The sequence below is a fragment of the Oxyura jamaicensis genome, chromosome Z (assembly GCF_011077185.1).
Source record: "Oxyura jamaicensis isolate SHBP4307 breed ruddy duck chromosome Z, BPBGC_Ojam_1.0, whole genome shotgun sequence".
Classification (NCBI taxonomy): domain Eukaryota; kingdom Metazoa; phylum Chordata; class Aves; order Anseriformes; family Anatidae; genus Oxyura; species Oxyura jamaicensis.
This window is the reverse complement of record NC_048926.1, coordinates 68,218,796-68,243,824: the sequence shown is the minus strand read 5'-3', so window position 1 is coordinate 68,243,824 and position 25,029 is coordinate 68,218,796. Positions and strand designations below refer to the sequence as shown.

The window sequence follows — 25,029 nt, the reverse complement described above, 5'->3', positions numbered from 1 at the left end:
GGGCAGGGCGGGCGGCGGCAAGACGGGCGCCGCTGATTGGCTCGAGGCACCCCCCGCCTCCCGCTGTGACTGGCTGCGCTGCCCGCCAAGCACGGCTTCCGGGGCGGGGCGGCGCCGGCTCAAAAGCGGGCGGATGCGGGCCCGGCTCGGAACTTTCCAGAAGGGTCGGGAGAGGAGCGGGGTTGGGGGCTGCCGCCGCCGGTACCGGGACCCTGACAGGGATCTGGGCCTGCCGCCGCCGGCATCATGGTGAAGGAAACGACGTACTACGACGTGCTGGGCGTGAAGCCCAACGCGTCGGCGGAGGAGCTGAAGAAGGCGTACCGCAAACTGGCGCTGAAGTACCACCCCGACAAGAACCCCAACGAGGGCGAGAAGGTGGCGGGGGGCTCGGGGGGTTGGTGGGGGCTGGGGGCAGCGCCGTGGCTGGGTCCCGTCAGGGCGGCTCGCTGAGGTGTGCTATGTGTGTGTTTGTGTGTGTCCCGCAGTTCAAGCAGATCTCGCAGGCGTATGAGGTGCTGTCGGACCCCAAGAAGCGGGAGCTGTACGACAAAGGCGGCGAGCAGGCCATCAAGGAGGGCGGCTCCGGGGGCGGCTTCGGGTCCCCCATGGACATCTTCGACATGTTTTTCGGCGGCGGCGGGAGGATGCAGAGGGAGAGGCGAGGTAGCAACCACTGAGGGTTTGGGGGGCATATTCTCGTCACAACAAACCTCCGAGTAACCTCAAAGCGAAGTTAGAGCAGGGACCTCAAAATCTGCTGGGATGATGTGCCACAGCCTCTTTAAAACCGGAGCAGAGAGGGCGCTTGGTTCACGTGCTGGCGGCTCGATCTGCTGAGCGTTGTCTCGTGTTAATGTCTAACCAGATTCTGTGTGCGCGGGCAAGCTTTAGCTGAGCATAAGCAGCGTGAGGCTGAATAAGGAATAGTAACGTGCCTTAAGACGATTTTTCAGTAACCTATTGTAGAAGTTAGTCCTTAAACATTAATTTCCTTTTTAATTAGAAGTAACTATATCTAAGATGGCCACATCATTTTCAATCCGTGAAACTTTTGTTTTCTTGTGATGTTTGGGGGAATCAGGCTGAAGCTGCAGTAAAATGCTGCTCAAAAATTTAAGATGGGTCACACCGGGAAAGAATAAAGTGAACTAAACTGTTTCAGAGCAGTGCTGACCGCAGTACTTCTTAGTTTCGATATCCAAGGTGACAAAAAATGGAAAAGGCTACGTGTCAAAATGTTACATTTTTGTATCAGAGTATCCCTAGTAAACCAGGACTTGCTATACTCCACAGAAAGAACTCTGCAGTTGCTAAAGTTGTGATCAATTCCCGACGTGTTACTTGGTTCAGTCCCGAGAAGTTCCCTCGTGAAAGGAAAAAAGTACCATGCGGGCTTTCAGCAGTGCCTCATACTTCCTTGTAGCAGATAAAACTTCTTCCTTAGTCACAGTTAAAATTGAAATTTTGCACCTGAGGCTTAAATATAAAACTTAATGTTTTATTTGTGCCTTCGGAGAAGGGTCTCTGGCTTAACCTAATAAGAGAAGCATTGCAGACAATGCCATTAGAACAGTTACCTAATTATAATTGCAAATAGGGAATAGCAATTGACTAATAGCAGCAACATAGCTAAACAAGATGCTAAAACTTAGAATGAGTTGTCCAGACACTCAGGTAAATACATATTTTCTTTTACAGGCAAAAACGTGGTCCATCAGTTATCAGTCAGTTTAGAGGATATGTATAATGGTGCAACGAGGAAACTTGCGCTGCAAAAGAACGTTATCTGTGACAAATGTGAAGGTAACTGTGGAGTTGAAACGATGTAGTCTTTGATTCTAAAGCCGCAAAACTAATTTCTGCTTCCTTGTTTCTTCTGGCAATGCATTCATCTCCGATTCTCTCGCCAGGCCGTGGCGGTAAGAAAGGTGCGGTGGAGTGCTGTCCAAACTGCAGAGGAACAGGCATGCAAATCCGAATTCACCAGATCGGGCCAGGCATGGTGCAGCAAATCCAGTCCGTGTGCATGGAGTGCCAGGGGCATGGGGAGCGCATCAGCCCCAAGGACCGATGTAAAAGCTGCACTGGCAGGAAAATTGTTAGAGAGAAGAAAATACTAGAAGTTCACATTGACAAAGGTGAGGTGTTCTGCTAAGGTGAAGCATTAAACTTGCTTGTACTCACACTGCCTTTGCAGCACTGAAATAGAAGCTTTAACAAGTACACAGTGTTGATTTGGTAATGCTCTGGAATACATAATGAAGTCGCTTGTTGCTGGCTCCAAAACCTAGGAGATCTGCTTTTAGGGAAGGTTGATCACTTCTGTGTTAGCACCTTACTTTCTGTGCATATAACCAAGAATGAATGCTGAAATGTGCTGTATTGTGAGCAGTGAATTGTTTTTATTTAGAGCAGTTGTGTAAGTGCCGGTCTTGGTGAGATAATGGGGCTAGTTAAAATCCATCACTTGTTGGTTCAGTTTTCCTGATGAATTTTCCCTGATTTTTTTTTTGTGTGTAGGGAAACCGTGCAGACTCCGATCACTTCTACTGTGTTTCAGTGAGAAGGGGAACCAGGTCTGCTACAGAAACAGGATGCCAAGACAGTGCTAAGCCCATAATGCTTAGAACTGTTCGCTGGGTTACCCTGACAGTGCTGCTTAGTGCAGGTGCTCTTTGCACGGCAAAATGCAATTCACAAACCCTCACAGTGATAGGAGAATGCAGTGTTGAGTGACAAATACTTGAAGTTCTTCAAAAGGTAATGGGAGAAGTCTTGGAAGTAGTGTAGCTTGTAAGATCAGCCATGCTGACAAGCACATGGCTTCTACAGAAGATAATTTGTTGCAGATCTGTAACTATTTTACATGTGTGTATAACCACACTATACATACTGCCCAGCTTTATTTTTCCCTGGGAAAATCCTACAGTAACATTAAACTTGAAGGTCAGGAGGGATATATTACTGGCACTTTAAACAAGGAAACCATTGAAAAGAGCTTTTTTTCCTCATACAAAAGGACTCAGAATGAGGCAGGAAGGATTTATGTATAGTGACTTCTGTGTAGGTGATATGAGTGTTTTAGATCATAGAATCATAGAACATCAGAGTTGGAAGAGACCCACAAGGATGATCGAGTCCAACTCCTGGACTCGGAACACCCAAAAAAAAATCAGACCCAGTATCTCAGAGCACTGTCCAAACACTTATTGAATTCCATCAGGCTCAGTGCCTTGGCCCCTGCCCTGGGGAGCCTGTCCCTGTGCCCCACCACCCTCTGGGTGCAGAACCTTTCCCTAACCCCCAGCCTGACCCTCCCCTCTCCCAGCTCCATGCCGTTCCCTTGGGTCCTTTCGCTGTCCCCAGAGAGCAGAGCTCAGCGCCTGCCCCTCCGCTCCCCTCGTGAGGGAGCTGCAGGCCACCATGAGGCCTCCCCTCAGCCTGCTCTGCTCTGGGCTGCTCAAGGGACCTATGCTGCTCCTCATGTCTTGCCCTCTAGACCCTTTACCATCTCGGTTGCCCTGTAGTCCTAGCGAAAGTGATTCTTGCACCATGCAGCCACTGAGATCGTTAGTCTCTCTGTCACATACATTTATAAAACTAGGGTTGATTGGTTATTCTCAATAAATTTTGTATGCACTGTTTTCTTTGTAGTGCTTGCTCATACAGAGTTGCTTTTTAAAGATTTAAAGGTTTTATCTTGGCAGGTAGCTGTTCCAAACTACAGTTAGGCTGAATGATTTTGAGCTGTAGCTCAGGTTGGCAGCAGTGAGATCCGCTGGACATGTGAGTTGATTTGAGGGGAGAAGTAATCTTGCAAGGGAAGAAGTTCCTAGTGTTCTAATCTCAAGATTCAATGATCTCCCAGTATCAGCTTGTGCCTATAAAAGTATTTCTTGTTGCTGCCTTTCAGTTAAAAAGCTGGAAAATGTTTTTGCTTTTCTACAATAGGAATGAAGGATGGTCAGAAAATAACATTCCATGGTGAAGGGGACCAAGAGCCAGGACTAGAACCAGGGGATATTATTATTGTCTTGGATCAAAAAGACCACTCTGTATTTACAAGGTAAAATCTTAGTGTTAGTCCTTAGTGTTAGCTCTTGATTTGCTTGTTCACATGCTTCCTTGGTTACTGCTGACTTTCTAGCTCCTGGAAATGTGAGTAGACAGGATCAGGTGGCTGGAAGTCACCTGTGAGTACTGATGTGTGCAGAAACCCTGGTGCAGTTAGTCAGAGCCACGGGTTTGAGTGTCAGACTGTGCTTATCAGAGTGGTTACCTGGGACCTGAACTCAAAACTCTGGCTTATTTTTGTCCATCCTTCTGCCCACTGCCATCAGTTCTGGTGTCCTCAGATAACCCTTGATATTACTGGTCTTGTGGTGTTTTGCTGAGGTCGTGCTGCCTCTGGGACAACTGGAATGTTCCTCCTCTCCCTTCATAGTCTAAAATTAACTGTTCAGGCAAGTCTCATTCCAGAGACCTTTAAAATAGGGTGAGTGAAATAACTAAGTTCTTTAAATAGGCTCGAGGATTTCTTAGCCCTTGGACATGCAGTGCCTGTAGACATCACTTGTGCTTCCATACTGAAGTCAGAACAGACAACTAAAATGATTATAATGTCCAGGTGCTTTGTGGCTTGTTGTACCTTCGTCAGAACCCATTGTGGCCGTAGCCTGCTTACAATTCCCTAGTACCAGGCTGTCAGAAGGCAAGGCTAAGAAAATAGGTATAGCTGGCTGATACACCAGAGAAAGTTTTAATATACCTAAAAGGAAGAGATTAATTGTCCCAGCTCTTCCCTAGAATTGGGAAGGCTTGGTGAAGTGAAACTGAATGCAGATGAGCCTTACTGTATTTATTTCCTTTTAATAAACACTTCAACACTTTGGATAGCTAGATTTGATGAGTAACAGCTATCAGCATTGGTACACTTCCCATAATGCTGTCTCGAGGTGCTGCATCAATATTCAACATAATTTAATTGCCCAGACTTTTCTATTAAAGCTTGTCCTTAGTCAATTAATAAAGTTAGGCATGATCTTCTTGTTGCTTCCCCATTTCTGTGACTGTTTTTGATGGATTCTTCTACAGACGAGATGAAGACCTTCTTCTGTCTATGGATATACAGCTGGTTGAAGCACTATGTGGCTTTCAAAAGCCTATCACAACGCTGGATAATCGAACCATTATCATTACCTCCCATCCTGGTAAGTGTTGGCTTGCTTTCTGCCAGAAGTCCAAGCTGGAAGTTGGAAGGAACAGAAACGACCCATCATGTTGTTGTGCACTGGTACCAGGCTTTTTTTCCTTGGTCTTCACGGTACAAATCTTGAAACAAAAAATGGATTTGGGATAGTAGTCAGCAGTAGTTTTCTCTTTGCTTGATAATAGTAACAGACCTTACCTTATATCATGCTTATATCCTGAGGGTACTAGTTCTCAGAGTTGAAGGCCGTGGGTCTCTGAAAATGACTTCTTCAGCCTTGGGAGTGATGGAGCACATAACATACTTGTAAGTATGCTTCTTTTGGGAAGCATAACAAGGCTACAAGAACGTAATGTAGATGTCAGCCTGTTCTACTCAGGAGTTAGCAGGCAGTAAGTCCCTGTTAGACTGCTGCATACCAGTGTAGCTGTCTAAAACAATGTAAAAGGCTACATAAATACTCAAGGGAGTTCAAAACTAAAGCCGCTTCTGCTGCCTGCCCAAATTCTGTTCCTTTATTGCTTTTCTTGTTTTGTCCTTTCTTAGGTCAGGTTGTCAAGCATGGGGCTATTAAGTGTGTCTTGAATGAGGGCATGCCAATCTATCGCAGACCATATGAGAAAGGACGCCTTATCATCGAGTTCAGAGTAAGTGGGTCAACGTAATTCCAGGGCGCAGTTCAGCACTGAATGTCCATCCACCTAATGCTGGGAGCTCTGACAACAAGTTCTGTGTGCCACCATTCAACCATGTCTATAATCTTATATATAAGCACTGGGCTTAAGTCACCTGCGGTGTTGTAGCAGGTTTTGGCAGATCATTGACCAGTGGCTGGATGGGGAGAAGTTCAGGAATATTTGAGTAACTCCAGCTCTTGATGATTTCAGGTAAACTTCCCTGAGAGTGGCTTCCTCTCCTCAGATAAGCTGTCCTTACTTGAAAAACTGCTACCTACGAGGCAGGAAATAGAAGAAACTGAGGAAATGGAGCAAGTGGATTTAGTGGACTTTGATCCATCTCAAAAAAGAAAACATCACTATAATGGAGAAGTCTACGAAGATGATGAGCACCACCCTAGAGGTGGTGTTCAATGTCAGACATCATAAAAGGGCCAGTGAATAACTTGTGATGCTTGTTTTGTATGCATTAGTGGATGAGTGAAGGACTACAAGCGGTTCACCCTCACTTCCTGCTATTTGTTGTTATATCCAGCCATAGTTGTTTCTTAAAGCATAAAGAAATAAACTAATGAAACGGACTTGGAACTTGTATAAAGCTCCAGGATGCAAGCTCAAATCAAGTTGATTGCACTTCAACCCTGCCTGTTGATCCAGAAAACTCCCTCACCTGCTTGTCTTTTATTTCAAGCCTTGTAATTCCTGTTATGTGTGCAATTGCTGAGGCTTAGACTAAGATTCTGTGGTGGTCTTTTTTGGTATTCTAGATCTTATACTCTGATAAAGTATGCACAAGTACTTATAAGTCACAGTAAAATATAGTTAATCTTTGTACCTTTTAGGATAACATGTTAATGTTCTGGGCTTGCGCTGGGGATTATCGGTAGGGACTCGCTCTAACACGGCCTCATAACACATGAAGCTGACAAGGATGTGGTCAATCTTCACAAGCCTGTTAAAGCCACATGATCCATAACTCCTCTCAAGTTTCTGCACTTAAGGTCAAGTAGTCTTTATGCCAGCTTTGGTCTTGACCTTGGAGCTAGATGTGAAGCTTTGTTCGGTTCATGCTGGCTGCTCTTTGGCTGCTGTTCTGCATGATACTGTGTGTAGAGCCACTGGTTGCTTGGCTGCTGCAGGAGCTTCCTTCACTACTGTGCATGAGTAAAACCTCCAGGCCTTATCAGCACACATGGGGTTTGGAGTCTTATCACCCTGCTGGCATGTGAAGCTTGACTTTGCCCTTGATTACCGAAATTAGATACCCTATGGGGTATGTCGTGGAAAGCAGTACTGTCCCTACTGGTGTTTATATGTGAGCCTGCAGAAAAAAGGAAACTTACTGTCAGTGAGTATCCCAACTGACACATCTAGGGTGTTCTGAAATTAATGTATTGTGTGCATTATTTTAAGCTGACTCTTGAAAATTCTGTATGAATGTTTTAATTATTGTAGATGAAGCATTTCCAATATAATTACAAAATTGTTCATTGCCTCTTTTCTGAGACCAGATGTTGGTTTAAAGATACCACACCCCTCTTTTTAGGCAGCTATTCACAGAAAAATCCTAGCAAAAACCATCTTTCACAAAATGTGCTGAGAAGACAGGTCCAGATTTAACCTCTAGCATGGTCTTGTTTTACCATCTGGCTTAGGACACAGCTTATGTTTTTCACTATACTTTTGAAGCAAAAGTAGTAAGAGAACTGTCTCGTTTCTTTCCTCCAGAAAAAAGACTGCTCTGGGGACAGTAGGTGTGTTGTATTTCTGGAAGCAGGTTAGACAATACCTCTTGCCCTTGTGTTACAGGTAGGTTTTCTTTTTATAAATACAGCTCATGAGGTGTTTCTTGAACTGCAGCTAGAGCTTCCTTTCAGGTACACATAGAATAGAGAACCTGTGTCTTGCCTACATCTTCTTCCATTTGTTTGTCTCAGCAGGAATCAAATTCTGTAGGCGACATGTTTGTGAATTGCACTCATGAGCTCATTAGTCAGCTCTACCCGTACATGTAACCAGTAGGAGCCTTTGCTTTGTCAAGGGGGGGAATAGAACCTAATCCTGCCGCTGCCAAGAGACTTCTGCAGAACTGTCTCAAGCCCAAACTGCACAGTGATAGGTTACTTGCTTTCGGATCAACTGCTGGATCAAAAGCCTGACAAACTTGGTGCAGTGCCCTAAAGGTTTACAAGAGGATGTTACTTTGCTTCAGCTGGCTATGAATTAAAAAAAAAGGGGAGGTATCCCTGGTCAGGGTAGGGGGGTGGAACGGGGTTGTCCATAAGCTCCCTTCCAGCTCAAGCCATTCTGTGACTCTACTTTGTAGTCACCACCACCCCGGGACTCATTTCTGATGTGGTCAAAGGCAGCCTTGGCTGCAGTGATCACGAGATGGGGGACTGCTGGATAGGATGGGATCCTGGCATGTGGGGAGAGGATAAAAAGCAAGTTGACAACCCTGGACTTCTTCAAGTACCTGCTTGGAAAAGTCCCGCAGGTTTAAGCCCCAGCAGGAAGAGGGAACTGGTTAATATTCACGGATCACCCTTTCTAAGTTTGAGGTTTATTCCAATAAATACAAAGTTAGGAAGTCAGGGGAAGAAGAGGGAGAAAAAAAAAAAAAAAAAGCCTTTGGGAATGCCAGTCCTGGAGTTCAGGGGGAAAATGTGGAGCAAGGAATCTGTACCCTCACAGGAAGAGGATAAAGTCATGTAGTATTTAAGTAAACATGACATGCAAGTCCATGGTCCCTTACGAGATGCATGCACAAGTGCTGAGGGAGCCGGCAGATGTTACTGCAAGGCCACTCAGTAATATTTGATCTATGATGGTGTCTGGGAGAAGTGCCCAAAGACTGGAGGAAAGCAAACATCACTCCTATCTTCAGGCAGGGCTAGGAGGACCTGGGGAACTACCGGCCTGTTAGACTCACCTTCTTCATTAGGAAGGTGATGGAGCAGCTAATTCTGGAAACCAGCTCCAGGCACATGAATGACTGGAGACTAACGAGGCCATGCCTGGCCAACTTGATAATCTTTCTGTGATGAAATGACTGGCCTGGTAGATGAGTAAATAGCAGAGGATGAATACCCAGACTTCAGTAAGGCCTAGGATGCTATCCACCACAAGACCCTCCAAGAGAAGCTGATGGATGGGCTGGATGGGCAGAGAGTGAGATGTATTGAAAATTGGCTCAATAGTTGGACCCAGAGGATGGTGGTAAGTGTAACGAAGGCTAGTTAGAAGCCAGTAACTACTTTGACCAGGGATCAATATCTCTAAGGGGTTTAATGTCTTCACAAAAGACTAACAGTGGGAAAGCACACCCTCAGCAATTTTGTGGATGACACGAAACTGTGAGGAACAGCAGATGTTGCCATCCAGATGGACCTCAATAGGGTAGAGAAATGTGCTGGCAGGAACCTCACGTTCCAGAAGGGGAAAGAGCCAAGTCCTGCACCCGAGGAACAACCTCAGGCTGCAACACAGGCTGGGGACTGTCCTAACTAGAAAGCAGCTTGGCAGACAAGGGCCTGGGAGGCCTGGCAGGTATCAAGTTGAACATCAGACAGCAGAGCTCAGACCACAAGTGTCTGTATCCTGGCTGCATGAGGCAAAGAATTAGGTAGTACTAGCAAAAGCTGAGAGAGCTGCAACTGTTCAGCCTGGAGAAAAGCAGGGGGTTGGACCAGATGACCTCCAAATGTCTCTTCCAACCACAACCATTCTGTGAATAAAACTTGAAAGAACTCTTTGTTGTTTTGTTTACAAAGCTCCCATTTTGGAAAGATGGGAAAAGCTTAACAAGTTTGCAACAGCACATGCCAGCTCCTAGACATTTCTTGCCCAACAAAGCACAGGCAGTATCAGAGGAATTTGTTGCTACATAGGGAGCAATTTTAAAGACTGACAAAATGAAACTGAAGAGGGTTTCAAACTGTTTGCATTATGAAACTCCCAGTTTCACAGTGTGAACAGCATGCTATAAATAAAATATTTTTATGCTCCCTTAACACCAGCTCCTAGTACCTTGCTCCACAGGTAGCTGAAGAATGCCCTCAGATGATTCCTACTCTAAGCCAGAAATAGAGCACACAGCCACTTTTCTCCTTGAAAGCTTACCTAAAAGCTGGGCTGTTCCCCTGGGCATTCAGATCTGAGTTTCACTCAGCCTGCCTCCCATAAGCTGCCATGATCCAGAAGGTCACAAGGGCTATTTTCTGCCATCCAACGAACAGTTCCTGAAGCCCACATCATCGACAGGAACTGGAGATGAAGTAACTCTGCCTAAAAAGGACTTCATAAATCATACAGACACTAGGCAGGAAGTGAAGAAAAGCAGTACTTGATCATTTATAGTTGATTTTTAGCGTAATCTTCCCCATAAATCTCTGCAAAGTGTTTTCCTTTTGTATCTCAGACCGAACACAGGTGTTACCAAGCTGCCCCAAATCACAGGCAGGCCCTCTCACCCAAGCTCATGGTTCAAAATCCTGTGCAATATGCAGAATTAGATTTGCAGTGGCAGTCTGCCACTTCTGGAGATTGTTTAGTCTCTCTAACCCTTTGAGAATTTAGTTGCTGTATTAAATATTCACAAAGGACCTTCTCCTTATGAGATTTTTGGTAGAAATGATCGAACTGTCAGTTCTCAACTGGTCTCTCTCTAAATCTTATTAAGTCAAAATAAGGGTCTGTTGTTTTTGTTTGTTTTTTGCAGATGGCATGCTGGTAATGGTACCAGAGCAGAACTGTATCTGACAAGTGCAGGCACTTGAACAAACAATTACCCTCAATAATGTATTAAAAAGTTACACGCACACTTGCAAAACAGTACAGGAACCTAAGCTTCCTTATTTGTTGCTGAGACAGCAGTAGCTTTTCCCCATATATTCTATGAGTACGGGTGGCTGCTTCCACCTTAAGCAAGGCTGAAATCCATTGATTCCCACTTCAGGAAGATTAAATCACTATGACTTAACCAGATCTGAACTGACCTGTGAGACTTTCATTACACAGCACTCCTCCCAAACATTTTGCACCCATCTGTGTATCACTGAACTGGATAACTCCAAGCAAAATGATTCAAAAACAAAGTAAGGCCCACGGGCAAACGCCAAACAATTTTTCTTTAATGCTAACTAAAGCACTAAATGTTGCCTTGTTCAGGTAAAATGGCACAATACCTGGCTGATTCTCCAGAGATAAAATATCTTCCTAGATGACATTAGGGAAAAAAAAAAAAAAAAAAAAAAGCATTTTCAAGATTACCATTGCATTTTTGTGTCGCATGCCAGCAATTTTACGAATTACAGCTTCAGCCAAGGCGCTAAGTCTTACCATTACCCTTTCATAAACACTTTCATCCTGGGTAGTAGAGGCAACAAACTCTAAAACTCATAAATAAAAAGGATAAGAAATGCCAGATTTTCTCTCTCATATCCTAAAGCTAGAAAATGTATTTAAAATCTATAGACATTCAGGATTCTGACAGACAGTTACATTTGATACAACTATTTTTCTTCTAAAAAAAAACGTAAGGTATCATTTACATTGAGGATTAGTAGTTCCGTGTAACCTGAAAGTGAAGTGAATCAGAAGATACATAATATTGAAAATATTTTGTCAGAATCTTCTCCTTTACCAAAAGTGCTAACTGTCAGATAGAGTTTGTCATATGTATTATTGCCAGAAGTTTCCAATACAACAGTGTATTTTCAGGCAGGAAAAATAATCACTTCTTGCTATCTAAAAAATAACTTTATTGCCGTATCTAAGGAAGTAAAAAAACAATTTAGGAATTAAAACATTGCAGGTAACATAGAATGAAATTCTGGAGTTGTAGTGAACAAACAATGCTTTGTGAGGAATTATGCTAATTTTTTTCTCATTTCTTTAGACCAACAGGAGCACAGACCAGCCAAATACACGGGTCAGTGCCAAAAGGGTTTTGTCACTGGCTGACAACCAATAATTGTGCTAGGATCAAGCCCACCAGCTGAAAAAGACTGTGAGGTTACTTGAACTGGAACTAATTTATTGAGTCACAGAAAAGTTATTACTGTTTGAAAGAAAGCATTCTACAAGAGATAAAAACTAGAAGCGCGGCAGACTCAAATCTACATGCACGTTTGTCCCATCATTATAGACAAAGCTTCCATTATAGCTACATCCTAGAAAAAATTATAGTCGGATTTTAGAAGATTCTGGTGATCATTCACAATGGTTTGCCCTAGCCAGGATCTCAGACAGAATCATCATCTCTTCCAAACTGAAGAGTCTAGAATCTTTTCTATCACAGAGCAGGACCTAAGCATCACTGTTACCATTAATTAGACCCATCTGAGTATGCCATGCCCTTTTAAGAGAGGAAGGTAAGCTGAAATTCAAGGTATTAATGTGCAACATTACCTGCTAAGAACTCGGTGTGTGCAAAACAGGCTTTTGCCTGTTTTAAAACATTGATCCCCTGAGGCCTGTTTCAGTTAAAACTGGTTTGAAGACATTACGAATTAGTAGGAAGAGAGCCCAAGTTATTCCTTTTAGCCTGGAAGCAGATGAAAACAAACAACAACAAAAAAACAATAATAAAAAACCAAACTACCTCTCACTGCCATGCTAGGCAGTTTTAGAGAGGAAAGTCCTGGGAAATGGGGAAGAAAAAATGTTTCATTCTTAGGAAGCTGTGTGAAAATGCTTAATACAAATAAATGGACAAAGTATAATGAAAAAATCAAACACAGCAAAGCACATTAGACTAGAACTAGAAAAGCTTCTGCCTTCCCACTAAGGAAAGCGTAGCTTCATCTGCATTTCAGGAAAACTGTGCCTTCATTCCAGCCGCGCAGAAGACGGCCTTCTTATCCCACATTGTTCACTCAAAAAAAAAAAAAAAAGATTTGACTGTATTATAGGAAGCCAGCAGCCTGTTGTATGTATAGTTCGTATCTCATTCACTTTTATAAACAGCCTAAGAAGAGTATACACTTCAGGAGGCAGAACAGCCACTCCCATAGGAGTTACTTTGGCTACTCTGGTAAAAATACAAGTATTTGAAATTAAGTGATGCTGCACCTAGCATAAATCTAGCTAACTTCAGACCAAGAATTAAAAATGTTATCTTCTGGAAAACTGAACTGAAAATTGAACACATTATCACTCTCTGTGTATTTCGACCTTGTAAAAGCACAAACATCAACACCCTGCAACCAACAGGCATACATCATAGCTTAAAGTCAAATCAAGTTATGGCTTCCAGAGCTTGAGGAGGCCATCTTCACTGTAGGTGGCAATCAGGTTCTGGTGGGGGTGATGGGCAATGCCAATGACATCTTTTTCATGAACCTAGAGAAAAAGCAGAAAGAACCATCAGGACAGTTTTCCTTTCATGGTAACACAAGCCAAATATTATCTTCCCTTCAGTACTTGAAGGGGACTTAACATGCATTGTGCATTCAGCAAAAGCAGAGAAATATAACCCCAACGGTATTAAGTTCCAATTTTTGTGACACAGGAGTTACTTTTTATTGGGGGAGAGAGACAGTTTTGTCACCTACACCAACTGAAATCCACTATATTGAAATACTCCCCATTAAATTTAGACATTCAAGCTGGCATCTCTAGTTTAATCCAAGACAAATTTAAGCCTGACAGTTTTAAATCTGACAGCTTGGTCAGGTTCTCCACTAGCTGCATCCTAGGTTAAAATGTGTTCTAGTTCATACAATAGTTTCAACCAAGAATTCCTGTCTTGGTGACAAACATTTTCAGAACTTCTAAGATTAAAATGGTTCTAAGAAAAAGTCACATTCCACAGCCAAGTGTTCCACGTTTTGAAACATAAAAGGAACGTGTTTGTTACCAATTAGGGCTGCTGGAAGTGAAAGCCCCATTGGTACAAAACTTTTCCTTACAGACCTCATAAAAAAACAAGGATTTAGATCATCCCTGTGTTTAAAACTCTGCAACAGCTCCAGCTAAGAACTTACTGTCAGAGTTCTCTCCAGCTTGCCGGTAACTGTGCTAAAGCAATAGAGCACAAAATCTTCACCAACACAGTAGATCCATTCACCACGAGGTGAAAGTGCACAGCAGACAAAGTCACCACCTTCTCTCTTACCGGAGCTAAAACTTCGTACAATCTGTAAAAGACACCCCCCAGAAAACATTTCACAGGATTAAAGTGTGCACATAATTACTATCTTTACAGTAAAAAAACATTTAGGCAGTACTAGGCCTGTTTAGAAAACAGGATCTCTCCATATCTATACTTACTTTCTGTAACACAAGATATCCTATAAAACTGTGTACAGAGTAATTGCCATGAGAGTGAACTGGAGAAATCAAGTTTAAGCCCAGGCTAGCTAATTAACTAGCTTATTAACTAGGTTTCTGACATCTTTAAAGTGACAGAGAGACTTCTAAGGACACCAGTAAGATCACATACTTGACCCTGCATGTTCATAATAACGACTGTGTTCGATCTGTTGCAAACCACAAAGTGTTCTGGGTTTTTGGGCAGCAGAATGACACTGTTCACAGTAATGTCTGTCCCAGCAGTGCTGCCTAGAGACTTGAAGGTGTTTGAGCACTCTGTCGTCTTCACATTCCAAACCTAGAACAAAGAACAAAAATAACTTTATAAAAAATAGTAAACAAAATTGACTGGTTTTGGATATAGCTCATGATATAGGATTCAGATATTCTTTTTAAAACTCCCAACGTGAAATATGAATAGAAGCATATTGTAAAAAAATAAAAATAAAATTACCAGATCTGTTCTGAACACCACGTGAACACCATGAACAACTGCAGTATGACTGACCTGAAAGTGAATTTCCACTACCCGAATTAAGCCTGGCACCCTTTCATTAAGCATTTGCCCTTAGGGGCGAGTCCACACCTGCTTTATGGTTTTAGCTGGCATCTGTAAATATGTGTAGCCTCTGTACATGCAATCTCCCTGCACAAGACAGACATGAAAATGTGCTGAAAAAGCAAAGCTACTCTGATATCAGTGTGAATGATACCCCACCTTAGAGCTGCTTCACGCACAATAGGTGTCTGTTCCTGCCTTTTAGAAACAGGAAGGGAAATTGCTTGTTTAATGTTCAAAATGAAGCGTAAATCACTATCTGTGGAATATTGTGGCAGTTTATGTACTACTACAATCAAAATGGGAGACTCATCTTAAACTATTCCCATTATTAGGAGCAATCTAGCAAAGAGAGCAAGTTAGAAGTAACACCCCATTTAATATGAGCAAGATGTATCACACTCCACTTTCCCCCTACCTATAAACCATTTACCTTTACTCACCCCCCACACTCCATAATGTAGCTGTTTCTACATTCTCTTTTTTTTTTTTTTTTTTTTTTTTTTGCATTAGGGCACTGTACAGAACGATACCTTACTACTCCTAAACATTACACAGCATAGTTACGTTCTTTGTTGAGACTAGAAGGCAAACCTATCACCTCTACAATCAGTTTCATTAACACTCCTTTATACACTAAAGGACTCCTAAGCAGTAAGAAATAAGGAGATGTCCAACAGAGTAAACAAGAAAATGTTATTACTTCAGACAGGGAAATTCCCACATTCTAGGAAAAGAGGTGTCACAGACAATTCTTCTTCTAGAACAAAGCAGTAACCAGCAGGTAACTATGCACTTATGTTCTCCTTTCATAAACACAGCAGAAAGGAGCTCTGCAGCAGTCTCTGAGGGGACTATGAACCATCATCAGTTCTCGTTTACAGCAAGCTACAGCAAAGGGCACAAGCAGTAAGACATGTTATGCAAAAAAAAGAAAAACAACATCTACAAGGTCTGCAGCAGTTGTTAACACACCAGCTAGAACATGCAACCGGTTTGAATGTGTTACTTACAAAGGGTAAGCACTATCTTACCTTCACTGTGCCATCAGAGGATGCACTGATAATATAGTGACCATCCTGCGTAAAAGTAGCTTCGTTGACGAAAGAGGAGTGACCACGGAATTCCTTTAAAGTTTTGCCAGATTTTAAACCATGAATCCTGTCACACAATAGAGGTCACAACTGAGTGAGCAGCTGAAGTAGTCTGAAACACCCCTTGGCTTCACTGTATTTTAAATCTGAGCTACCTTTTAACAGGCAACAATAGGAAGTGCTAAATCTCCAAACCATAATTCTTTACCACAACCCCCTTTCATCAAAGGCAGTATGTGTTTCTGTAAAAAGCTTAGAGAAATGTCATCAACGTTCAGCTTTAAGGACCCTAAATATATTCTACACATACTAGAAGACAGGACTACGAATGGGAAATGATGATGCTGACAAAACAAATGTTACAGAAAGATCTAAGTTTGGAAGTGATCTCTGGAGGTCTCTCACTCAGACTCCTCAAAGCCAAGCTGACCTTTAAGTGAGGTCAGTTTGCTCTGGTCCTTGAGCAAGGCCTTGACCAGCTAAGAAAATCTCCACAGATGCAGATTTTCTCTGGGACCTACCCCAGGACTGTGTGAAACTCACAATTTTCCTGTGAAAATAATCTTCCCTTACACCCAAGAAGAGTTTTCTCTTTTACAGCCTGTTCCCATTGCCTCTTACCTTTTTTGCTGTGCAAATTCATGATGTATGTGCTCAGTAATTTATGAGAAATTGATATTGCCAATCTATTTCACCACTAAATTACAATACCCTCTGTCTACAGAGAGTTTTCAAGCATAAGTTAGAATCTTTGACAATCCCTAATTTTGTCTGAAGCTTGCTGGCACTGATTCAACATCCATCCTTACATAATCTCAATTAAAATGCTTATGCTATAGTTCACCCATACTATGATTTAAACAGATTAATATTTCTCATTGTTTTGTTGTGCCTGTTCATTGTCAAGTTGCTTCCAGATCTCTACCCGTACATTTCTTCCATCTACAGCAGTACCATTAGGGTTTACAGCACAGGCAAGAGGCTAAATCTATTAAATGTTACATAATCTCATTAAATTAAATGTATAGAATTGTCAAGCACTGGATCACTCTAATTCATATTATAAGTCTTATATCCTGTAATACAGGTTTGAGAGACACAGATGAGGAGACTGGAAACCTTGACAAGCTGGACAGATGGGCAAAGAAAAACCCTGTGATTCTGAAAATTGACAAATGCAAAGTGCAGAACAACCTCAGGCTTCAGAACTGACTGAGGATTGACTGGCTGACGAGGAAGTCTTCAAAAAGAGACCTGGCACTCATTGTGAAGAACACGTTACACATCCAAGGTTTTGAGTATCTTCAGAGAAGGAGACTCCACAACTTCTCTGGGCAGCCTGTTCCAGTGCTGTGTCACTCAAACTGTCAAATTGTTGTTTCTCATATGGCAATGAAACCTCCTGTGGTTCAATTTTTACCCATTACCCCTTGTCCTATCACTGGTCATCACTGAGAAGAGTTGGGCTCCATCCTCTTTACACTGTGCCCTCAGATATTTACAGAGGTTGAAAAGATCCCCTCTTAATCTCCTCTTCTCTAGACTAAATGCACGAGGAGAGGCTGAGAGGGCTGGGCATGAGTTCAGGGGCATCTGACAGCTGTCCTCCATGCAGCCAAAAGATATGAAAACAAAATAATAAGTATAGCTCAGAATAATTCCAAAGAAGAAAAATAACTGAAATAGACAAAACTGATCTAAGCTGCTTTCTACAGAAACAAAGTGGCTATGTATCAACAAAAGAGTTTTGTTGCCAATGAAATCTACCCAGCAGTGGCCAAATTCTACTCAGCAACAAGAACAGCACAGAAGACACCAGATAGGTGCAGGAGCAGATTCACTCTGTGGTTTGGACGAGAAAGGAAAATCTCCCATGCCCAACACTGGAGCTGCAGAGACAACATAGATAAATGGGAATTATCTTGAGAGTGAAGATCCTGCCCAACCTCATCCAACTCTCTCCACATTGTCCAAGCACTACTTCTTCCTCAAAAAAAAAAAAAAAAAAGTGTTTCCTTATATACAATCTGAATTTCCCTTTCTGTTTTTTGCCCTTTTTAAGAATTGTGCCCTTCTGAGAAAAGCCTGGCATCATCTTATCTATGACTAGTTCTAGATAAGACAGCTAGGTGCCCCTCTCAGCCTTCTGTTTTCCAGGCTGATCAGGGCCAGTTCTCAGTCTTTCCTTGTGCATCATGTGCTTTTGGCAAGACTCTCAGACAAAAAAAAATAGCAAGCTAAAGCACCAGAAAGGCTGTACTGGCTCTTCAAGATACAAATTCCAATTCCTGCCTGAGTAGCTCTCGGGTCTATCACCCTGGCTTTTTTACAGGACTGGATCTCTGCTATTCCATGTCAGACTGCTGGGAAGAACAGACGCCCAGAAAACATTTTATTTGGGTCCTCCTTCCTCTTGTTCCCATTCCAAAAGGAGGCCTCTGGATCCAAAAGAGGTAAGAGGGATGGATCTAAGGGCCTGAACTACTTACTTGAGGATAACATGGATTCAGGCTGTAAACTGGGACAATGGGACAAGAATCTTTTTAGGATGAGGACTTGTATTGCATGACTGAGACAGGGAGCAGCAAAAATTACTGTCCCTGACTGCACAGGGATGCACCTTATCTTCCCTCATGCACATGCAACTCATGGAGACACACATGCACTCATTCACAGACCAAAGGAGAGCCAAGAGTACTGCCAGTTGAGATTCCCAAGTATTCCCAACACTTTGGGAAATTTTACTCTCTTCACCAACTATGAGGGGAAGCAGAGAAGATGCAGCAGAAGATTTAAAGATGCTCTCAGAGGATTTCTTTAAGTAGAAGAAAAAGAAGAGGCCATTGTACTGCTGAATGAAGAAAAATAATCTGGATGGAACCAACTACTTTCACTTCTTTTGGAGCTAATGTGTGTTTGTTATTAAGCCATTTAGGTCATTGCAAAAAAACATTATTGTGTTATTATCCTTGTATCTTTCTTACTCTAAGCTTACTACAAAAACTGTTATATTTGAAGGTTGACATAATAGTTTCTTAGCCTAGGAATCTCCCAGAAGGAAACACTCAAGGCCAGATTAAACACCAATAGAGCACATGAAATACTCTGCCCATGAGGCTGGAAAAAAGCCTTCCAGATCAGGTTGGATGAGGCCCTGAGCAACCTGATCTAGTGGGTAGCATCCCTGGCTATAGCAGGGGGGCTGGAACTAGGTGATCTTTAAGGTCCCTTCCAACCCAAGCCATTCTATGATTCATTCAATGATTCTATGATAAAGCAAGTTAAGCAAAGTGAAAGATCAAACTTCCAAACTGCTCCTCTCCATCTCTCAGCAATAAGCTCTCCTATTAGTAGTAAAACTCAATGCAAAAGGATCAAACTCTAGATCAAAGTTTAATTCCCTAATGTGAACACTATTTTCTTTTCTCCTGAACCATATGTGACACCTTCTCAATTTACCTGATTGTTTGATCAAAAGAAGCACTAAGAATCTGGCTGCTGTCTTTAGAAAAACTGAGGCACGTAACACCTTTACTGTGTGCTCGTTCAAACCTTCTCAGGCATTGACCACTCTGGATTTTCCACACCTGAAAAAGAAACAGCAAATAAAATAGAGGTGGTTACTTTGTTATGAGATCTGACACATCAGACCTCACTCACTATTTCAGGGCCATGCTAAACTTACTTTGTTACCATGTACAACAGAAATGTTATTGCAATGTTAAATGACTCTCTCTAGTCACCAGCCCTTCCAACATACTGTTTTACAAAAAGATTCCTACCTTGATCTTTCCGTCTTGTGCTCCGGTTGCTAGCATTTCTGTATCTCTGCTGAAGCACATGCACAACACTGCATCATCCATCATCATAAAATTATCTTGTGCCTGGTATTTCAGATCCTAAACAAAAGCAGAAAACACACCAGTCAAAACAGTGCATTACATGAAATTTAATTTAATTTTAGACCAAGGTACTAGCAGTTTTAACTTCAGCTATATTTTATAGCCTATCAAGCAGATCTCACAGTCTTATAAAAATAGGGAAGTGCTGTTGTCGCTGCTTTATAGGCAAAGGCACGGAAAGGGGGTGGTGGTGGTGGTGAAGGTGTTATTGGAGACGGAAGTTTATGACAGAACAGAGAATTAAACACATATCAGCATTCCAGACCAATACTTGAATCACCAAGAAGACATTCTTCCGTCTCCAAGAAATGAAAACAAACATGCAGACTACCCTGAAAGAATAAATCCATGTACTCTGGCCTATATCCATTTGGCTTAAGAAGAAACTTACCTTCCTGATCTTTCCAGTAGTGAAGTTCCATACTTCAATGAAACCATCCACAGAGCCAGTGACCAGATACTGACCATCTGGTGAAAACCGAGCACACTCCACATGCGACTTCTGCCCAAACTGTTTTATAGAAGAACAGAAATTTAGCTTAGCAAGAAACCTAAATTAAAATAAGCTATTGACATTGAAACAAAACTCTAGCCTCATTCTGGCAACAAAAAAAAAAAAACAATGCTTCCTTAGAGATATGCATTCACATATTTAATATTAAGGTACAAAAAGACCTGTCATTACCCACTTGCACAAATAAACAAAAACAAAACAACAACAAAAAAATTCATCTAGCAATATCTTTTGAGCTTAAGCCAAACACTTCTTGCTCACAGAAGCAGCAGGACTGGTTGGCTTGTTCTTCAGTGAACTGTGAATGTTAACAAACATCTTCACAGTACTCAGTATGTGTATCATTGTATACTTATCCTTGGCAGGTTTTAGAGACTCCTAAAGTAGTACAAGTTTGTTCACTTGCAATGATGTTTCTCAGATGAAATTTTCACAGGGAATGTTCAGTTTGTTTTTCAGTGGAAAAATAAACTTAAGTGAACATGACAACCAAGTATAAAAATATTTTTGCTAATCAATACAGAAGTCAAAGAACAGTGCTGGAAAAGAAAACAAGTTCTAATAAAGCATTAGCAAGCTGCCACTGAACAACTTCTGAAAAACTGTACCTTCTGCTCACTGTGAGAACTAGTAAAGATACTACAATGAACTGAAATTTCTCACTGCACGGTGAAGCTGAAAACCCTCACAGGAAGAAACTGTCTATTCCACACTAAGTGCTGCAGGACAACTGTGTCTTTACAGCACACTTTTCTTTCTCTTCTGAAATTTGCATGGCAAAATCCTTAAGAAGAAGATACTGAACGCATTAGTATACATGGTAGAGTTCATGATTGTATATTCAGTTGTTTACTGAAATTTTGTGCAAGCATATTAACTTAAGACACTTCTGGAAGGTATTTCCCTCCAGAAACAAAGAAGAGGACTAAGGAAATCACTTCTTAAGGATGAATGATTCTGAACTGTGGAGTCAAATAAACTCTTAATACATTAATGACAGCCACAAGTATTATGAACTCCCAGTCCTGTTAAGGGACCTCATTTCAGGCTCTCAGGGAAAGACTTCTGATGAGACAAAGCATGGACAAGAAGGGGAGAGGGGAAGAAAGGAAGAGATATTACTTAACAAAAGAATTCAGAGCATATTCTTTTAGCTTCTAAAGTAAAGCACAGGAAAGAAACAGTGGCAATAGATACATAGAGCAAATGAAGCATCACCTTAATATGCCTGCTCAGCTGTGTGGGGAACTTCTCTTCTTCTACATCTTTCACAGCTGCTTTGCCTCTGAACAAGTCAATCGTCATACCAGGAGGAAGCAGGCCCTGATGCTGTTGCCACTTCAGCGCCTTTTCAGGAGTTTAAAGCAATACTTTCAGTTTATCAGTTAATATCTATCTTCTTTATCAAAACTTTGTTACAATAAGCATTATACAGCAGTACTTTCTTGTACCTTCATGAATTGTTACACCTGTACAGTCTGAGGGAAGTACACTGCTAGAATTTACTCAAGACCAGCACAAACAAGTCTTATCAAGATTACGCTTCCCAAGTCGTGACCACAAACAGAAGAGAATGCTATCCCCAAATGTTTTTGAAGGTGTGAATGACTTCACAACCACCCTTCTCAGATCATCAGTATGCAGTATACAGTACACGATCAGTGTGACGAGTTTGATCTTTTGTTCATTTAAACTACCTGACCTGTTACTTATTTGCCTAGAACTTCATAAATTAAAATTAAAAGTGGCCCCTAAGCCTTCTTGTAACACACAGATGAACTTTGTTCAGAAGACAGAATCTTATACAAACCCTTTAGAAAACAGCTACCTTCAGTCAGGACCTAGCTATACCAAGAGAATTTAACTAGCATACTTACAAACTTAAAACTAAGATTCAAGCCACAAAACAACAAAATACATGAAATACTGTCTACGTAAACCATAAATGAAAGTAGTTTGAGAATCAGAAGAGAGTCATAAGTACAACAGCAAAAATACTGTGTGTTAAAACTTGTTTTGAAAAAACATCTTCTCTGTACAATGAGCATTTACTATATGGGAAGAAATCTATTTCTGGAGTGCTGACTTTGGCTGCAACAGATAAATCCTTGCCACATGGAGAAAAGGTCACTTAACTATTCTACTTGCAAATATACAACATTTAAGCTCTATTTTTATAGAAATGGAAAATCAACTACAACATCATTAATTCTATACGGTGAATATCTACAGAAAATAAGAGTGCTACTAGTTTTTTTTTCCAATAATTACCTGCCCCAACAATGCCATAAGACGAGATGGAGGTACCACGCTGACTTCTCCAGCTAAAGCTTGTGCAATAGCAGCTCTCCGCTTTTCCTTGCTGCTTCCATCAGGGTATGCCTATGGAGAAATTATCTTTATGAAGTAATTTCTCTAAAATGTTTTTTCATAAAAATTTTAAATTGCTCTCTGAATCCCCTTCCAGAGTCATTTTCTATCAGGCCCTTCAAAGCAACCCATTTTTATCTTCAACCTTTCAGACATTTCAGATATGCCTTCATTAAGAATGCCAGTTTTTCATAATCAGATAATTCCTTACTATTCCTCTTATACAGCAGCAGTTTTGCAAACAAAGTAGACATTTTCTTCTACATATATAAGACAGTTAAAGTGACGTCGAAGTGTCAAGTGATGAGCACATCATCCTGTGGCAGGACAGAGGAGTAACTCCCTAAAATCCACCTTCAATATACTTCAAAATTACTGTTTTGTTGCCCTGTGATCAGGTATTACCTATTATTTCCCAGACACTTCATAAGACATCTAAAACTGTGAATCTGTATGCTCCCACTCCCAGAGTGAAAAGGAAAAGATGCTGTAAGGCTTTGACAACTTGGAGCAAGGCTAGGAATTCACACAAGACAGCGCGGTATCACAAGGTACAGAGTAAGCATGCAGCCTACCTCACGAGGATCAAAGTAAGACCTGGCCAGAAGGTTTTCCAGGTGGATGTACCGCTCTGGCTGGGTCTGCTTCAGCATGATCATGGGATCCGTCTGCCTCAGCAGGGAGCGGGCAGCACCCAGCTCCCGCAGCTCAATCAGCTCCAGCACAACCTGCAGAGGGGTGACAAGCACGGGGTGAGCTCAGGACAGCACAGTGTGCCTCCACAGGGCCCCGTGCAATGCCTGCTCCGTCTCACCTGCTCGTAGAGGTCGATGAGGGTCTTGTCTGGCAACTTCAGCGACTGTATGGCCTGCAGCACCGTGTCCCAGTGCCCACTGTTGATGTCGGCCACGAAGCTCTCGATGCTGTCCACGGTATTCAGTGACACGGTGGTCTCCTCCTGCAGCGTGGCGAGGGCGCGGTGCAGGCTGTTCTCCTTCAGGTACTGCATGATCAGACGGATCACACTGCCGGGGGAAAACGCGCACCATCAACGGGGGGGGCTCGGCTAAGGGACTCCTGCACCCCGGGACCTTCCCCCCGATCCCTCAGGGCCCTCTCAGGCCCCCCCTCAGGCCCCTCTCAGGACCCCTCAGAGCCCCCTCTGGGCCCCCCCGGCCCGCCCCGGCCCGGCCGCACGCACTCGGAGGACTCGATCTCGATCGACATCTTTGCTTCTCCGCCGCCACCGGAAGCCCCGCTCCGCCTACGTTGCTTCCGGCCTCGCTCGACGCCGCTTCCGCCAGGCCCCGCCGCCGCCGCTGCCGCCGCCTCCCGGGGACGGCCCCGCCCCACGTGACGGGGATGGGGAGGGAGCGGCGTCACGTGACGGAGGCAGGGCGGAGTCTCCTGGCAACGGCGGCGGGGGGCGCGCGCCCCCTGGCGCCCCGTCATGGCGGCGGGGCTGGGGGGGGCTGGGGGGGGCTGGAGGGGGGGGCTGTGCTGTGGAATCAAAGTTGGTGTGTTGGGGCTGCTGCTGCTGCTGGTGGTGTCTTTTTTCTTGCCCCTCAAAGTATAACTTGATGCACAGATGAAGCACCCAGGGAAGCCTACTCGAACTTACCCATGGCCACAGCCTTGTGCGGCCATTTTAACAGCCAAGCACAAAACTCTGCCCTTTCTCAGGGGAGACCTCGTTGCTCTCTACTCTTACCTGAGGGGAAGGTGTGGGGAGCTGGGGTCGGCCTCTTCTCGCTCATAACCAGGGACAGGACTAGAGGGAATGGCACCAGGGGAGGTTCAGGTTGGAAATGAGGAGGCATTTCTTAGAAAGAGCAGTCAGGCACTGAGACGGGTTGCCCAGGGAGGTGGTGGAGTCACCGTCCCTGGGGGTGTCCAAGGAAAGGTTGGACGTGGAGCTTAGGGACATGGTTTAGTGGGTGACACTGGTGGTGGAGGATGGTTGGACCAGATGATCTTGGAGGTTGTTTCCAACCCTAATGATTCTGCGACTCCCGCAGAGCCACACGCCTTCCCTCTCCAGGGTTTCCCCATGGTGGCACTTGGAAATAGCAGAGTGCAGGTCAGGCCTGTCCTGGGTGTGGGACAGCTTGCGTGTGCCGGTTTGGGGATGTCAGATAAAGGGTCTTACTCACTGTTCGCAAACCTGAAGCCAACTGAGTGAGAGCTCTGCATGTCGAGAGCGTGGTTGTGCGTTAGGGAATCACAGAATCATTGAGGTTGGAAAAGACCTTCAAGATCATCTGGTCCAGCCATCGCCCTACTGCCACTGTCACCCACTAAACCTGCACTAAACTATGATGCTGTATAAGGCACTAGTATTTCATTAGCAAGGAACTGATTAGCATATCCTGACTGCTTTAATTA

At 43.1% G+C, this 25,029-nt stretch overlaps 2 protein-coding genes across 2 annotated transcripts; one reads left to right on the top strand and one right to left on the bottom strand.

Moving 5' to 3' along the window:
• Positions 1-170: 170 nt before the first annotated feature.
• DNAJA1 (DnaJ heat shock protein family (Hsp40) member A1) lies at positions 171-7,059 on the top strand. Its single transcript, XM_035310955.1, has 8 exons — positions 171-378; positions 489-666; positions 1,702-1,806; positions 1,914-2,141; positions 3,955-4,069; positions 5,098-5,213; positions 5,759-5,859; positions 6,100-7,059. Exons 1-8 carry the CDS (start codon positions 247-249, stop codon positions 6,316-6,318), a joined length of 1,194 nt encoding a protein of 397 aa, XP_035166846.1. The 5' UTR covers positions 171-246; the 3' UTR covers positions 6,319-7,059.
• A 4,094-nt stretch (positions 7,060-11,153) lies between these two features.
• Positions 11,154-23,954, bottom strand: SMU1 (SMU1 DNA replication regulator and spliceosomal factor). Its single transcript, XM_035310114.1, has 12 exons — positions 23,846-23,954; positions 23,459-23,669; positions 23,220-23,372; positions 22,546-22,656; positions 21,493-21,621; positions 20,152-20,271; positions 19,641-19,757; positions 19,318-19,445; positions 15,799-15,925; positions 14,336-14,503; positions 13,878-14,030; positions 11,154-13,233 (listed from the first exon to the last, which is right to left on the bottom strand). Exons 1-12 carry the CDS (start codon positions 23,869-23,871, stop codon positions 13,135-13,137), a joined length of 1,542 nt encoding a protein of 513 aa, XP_035166005.1. The 5' UTR covers positions 23,872-23,954; the 3' UTR covers positions 11,154-13,134.
• Positions 23,955-25,029: the final 1,075 nt, after the last annotated feature.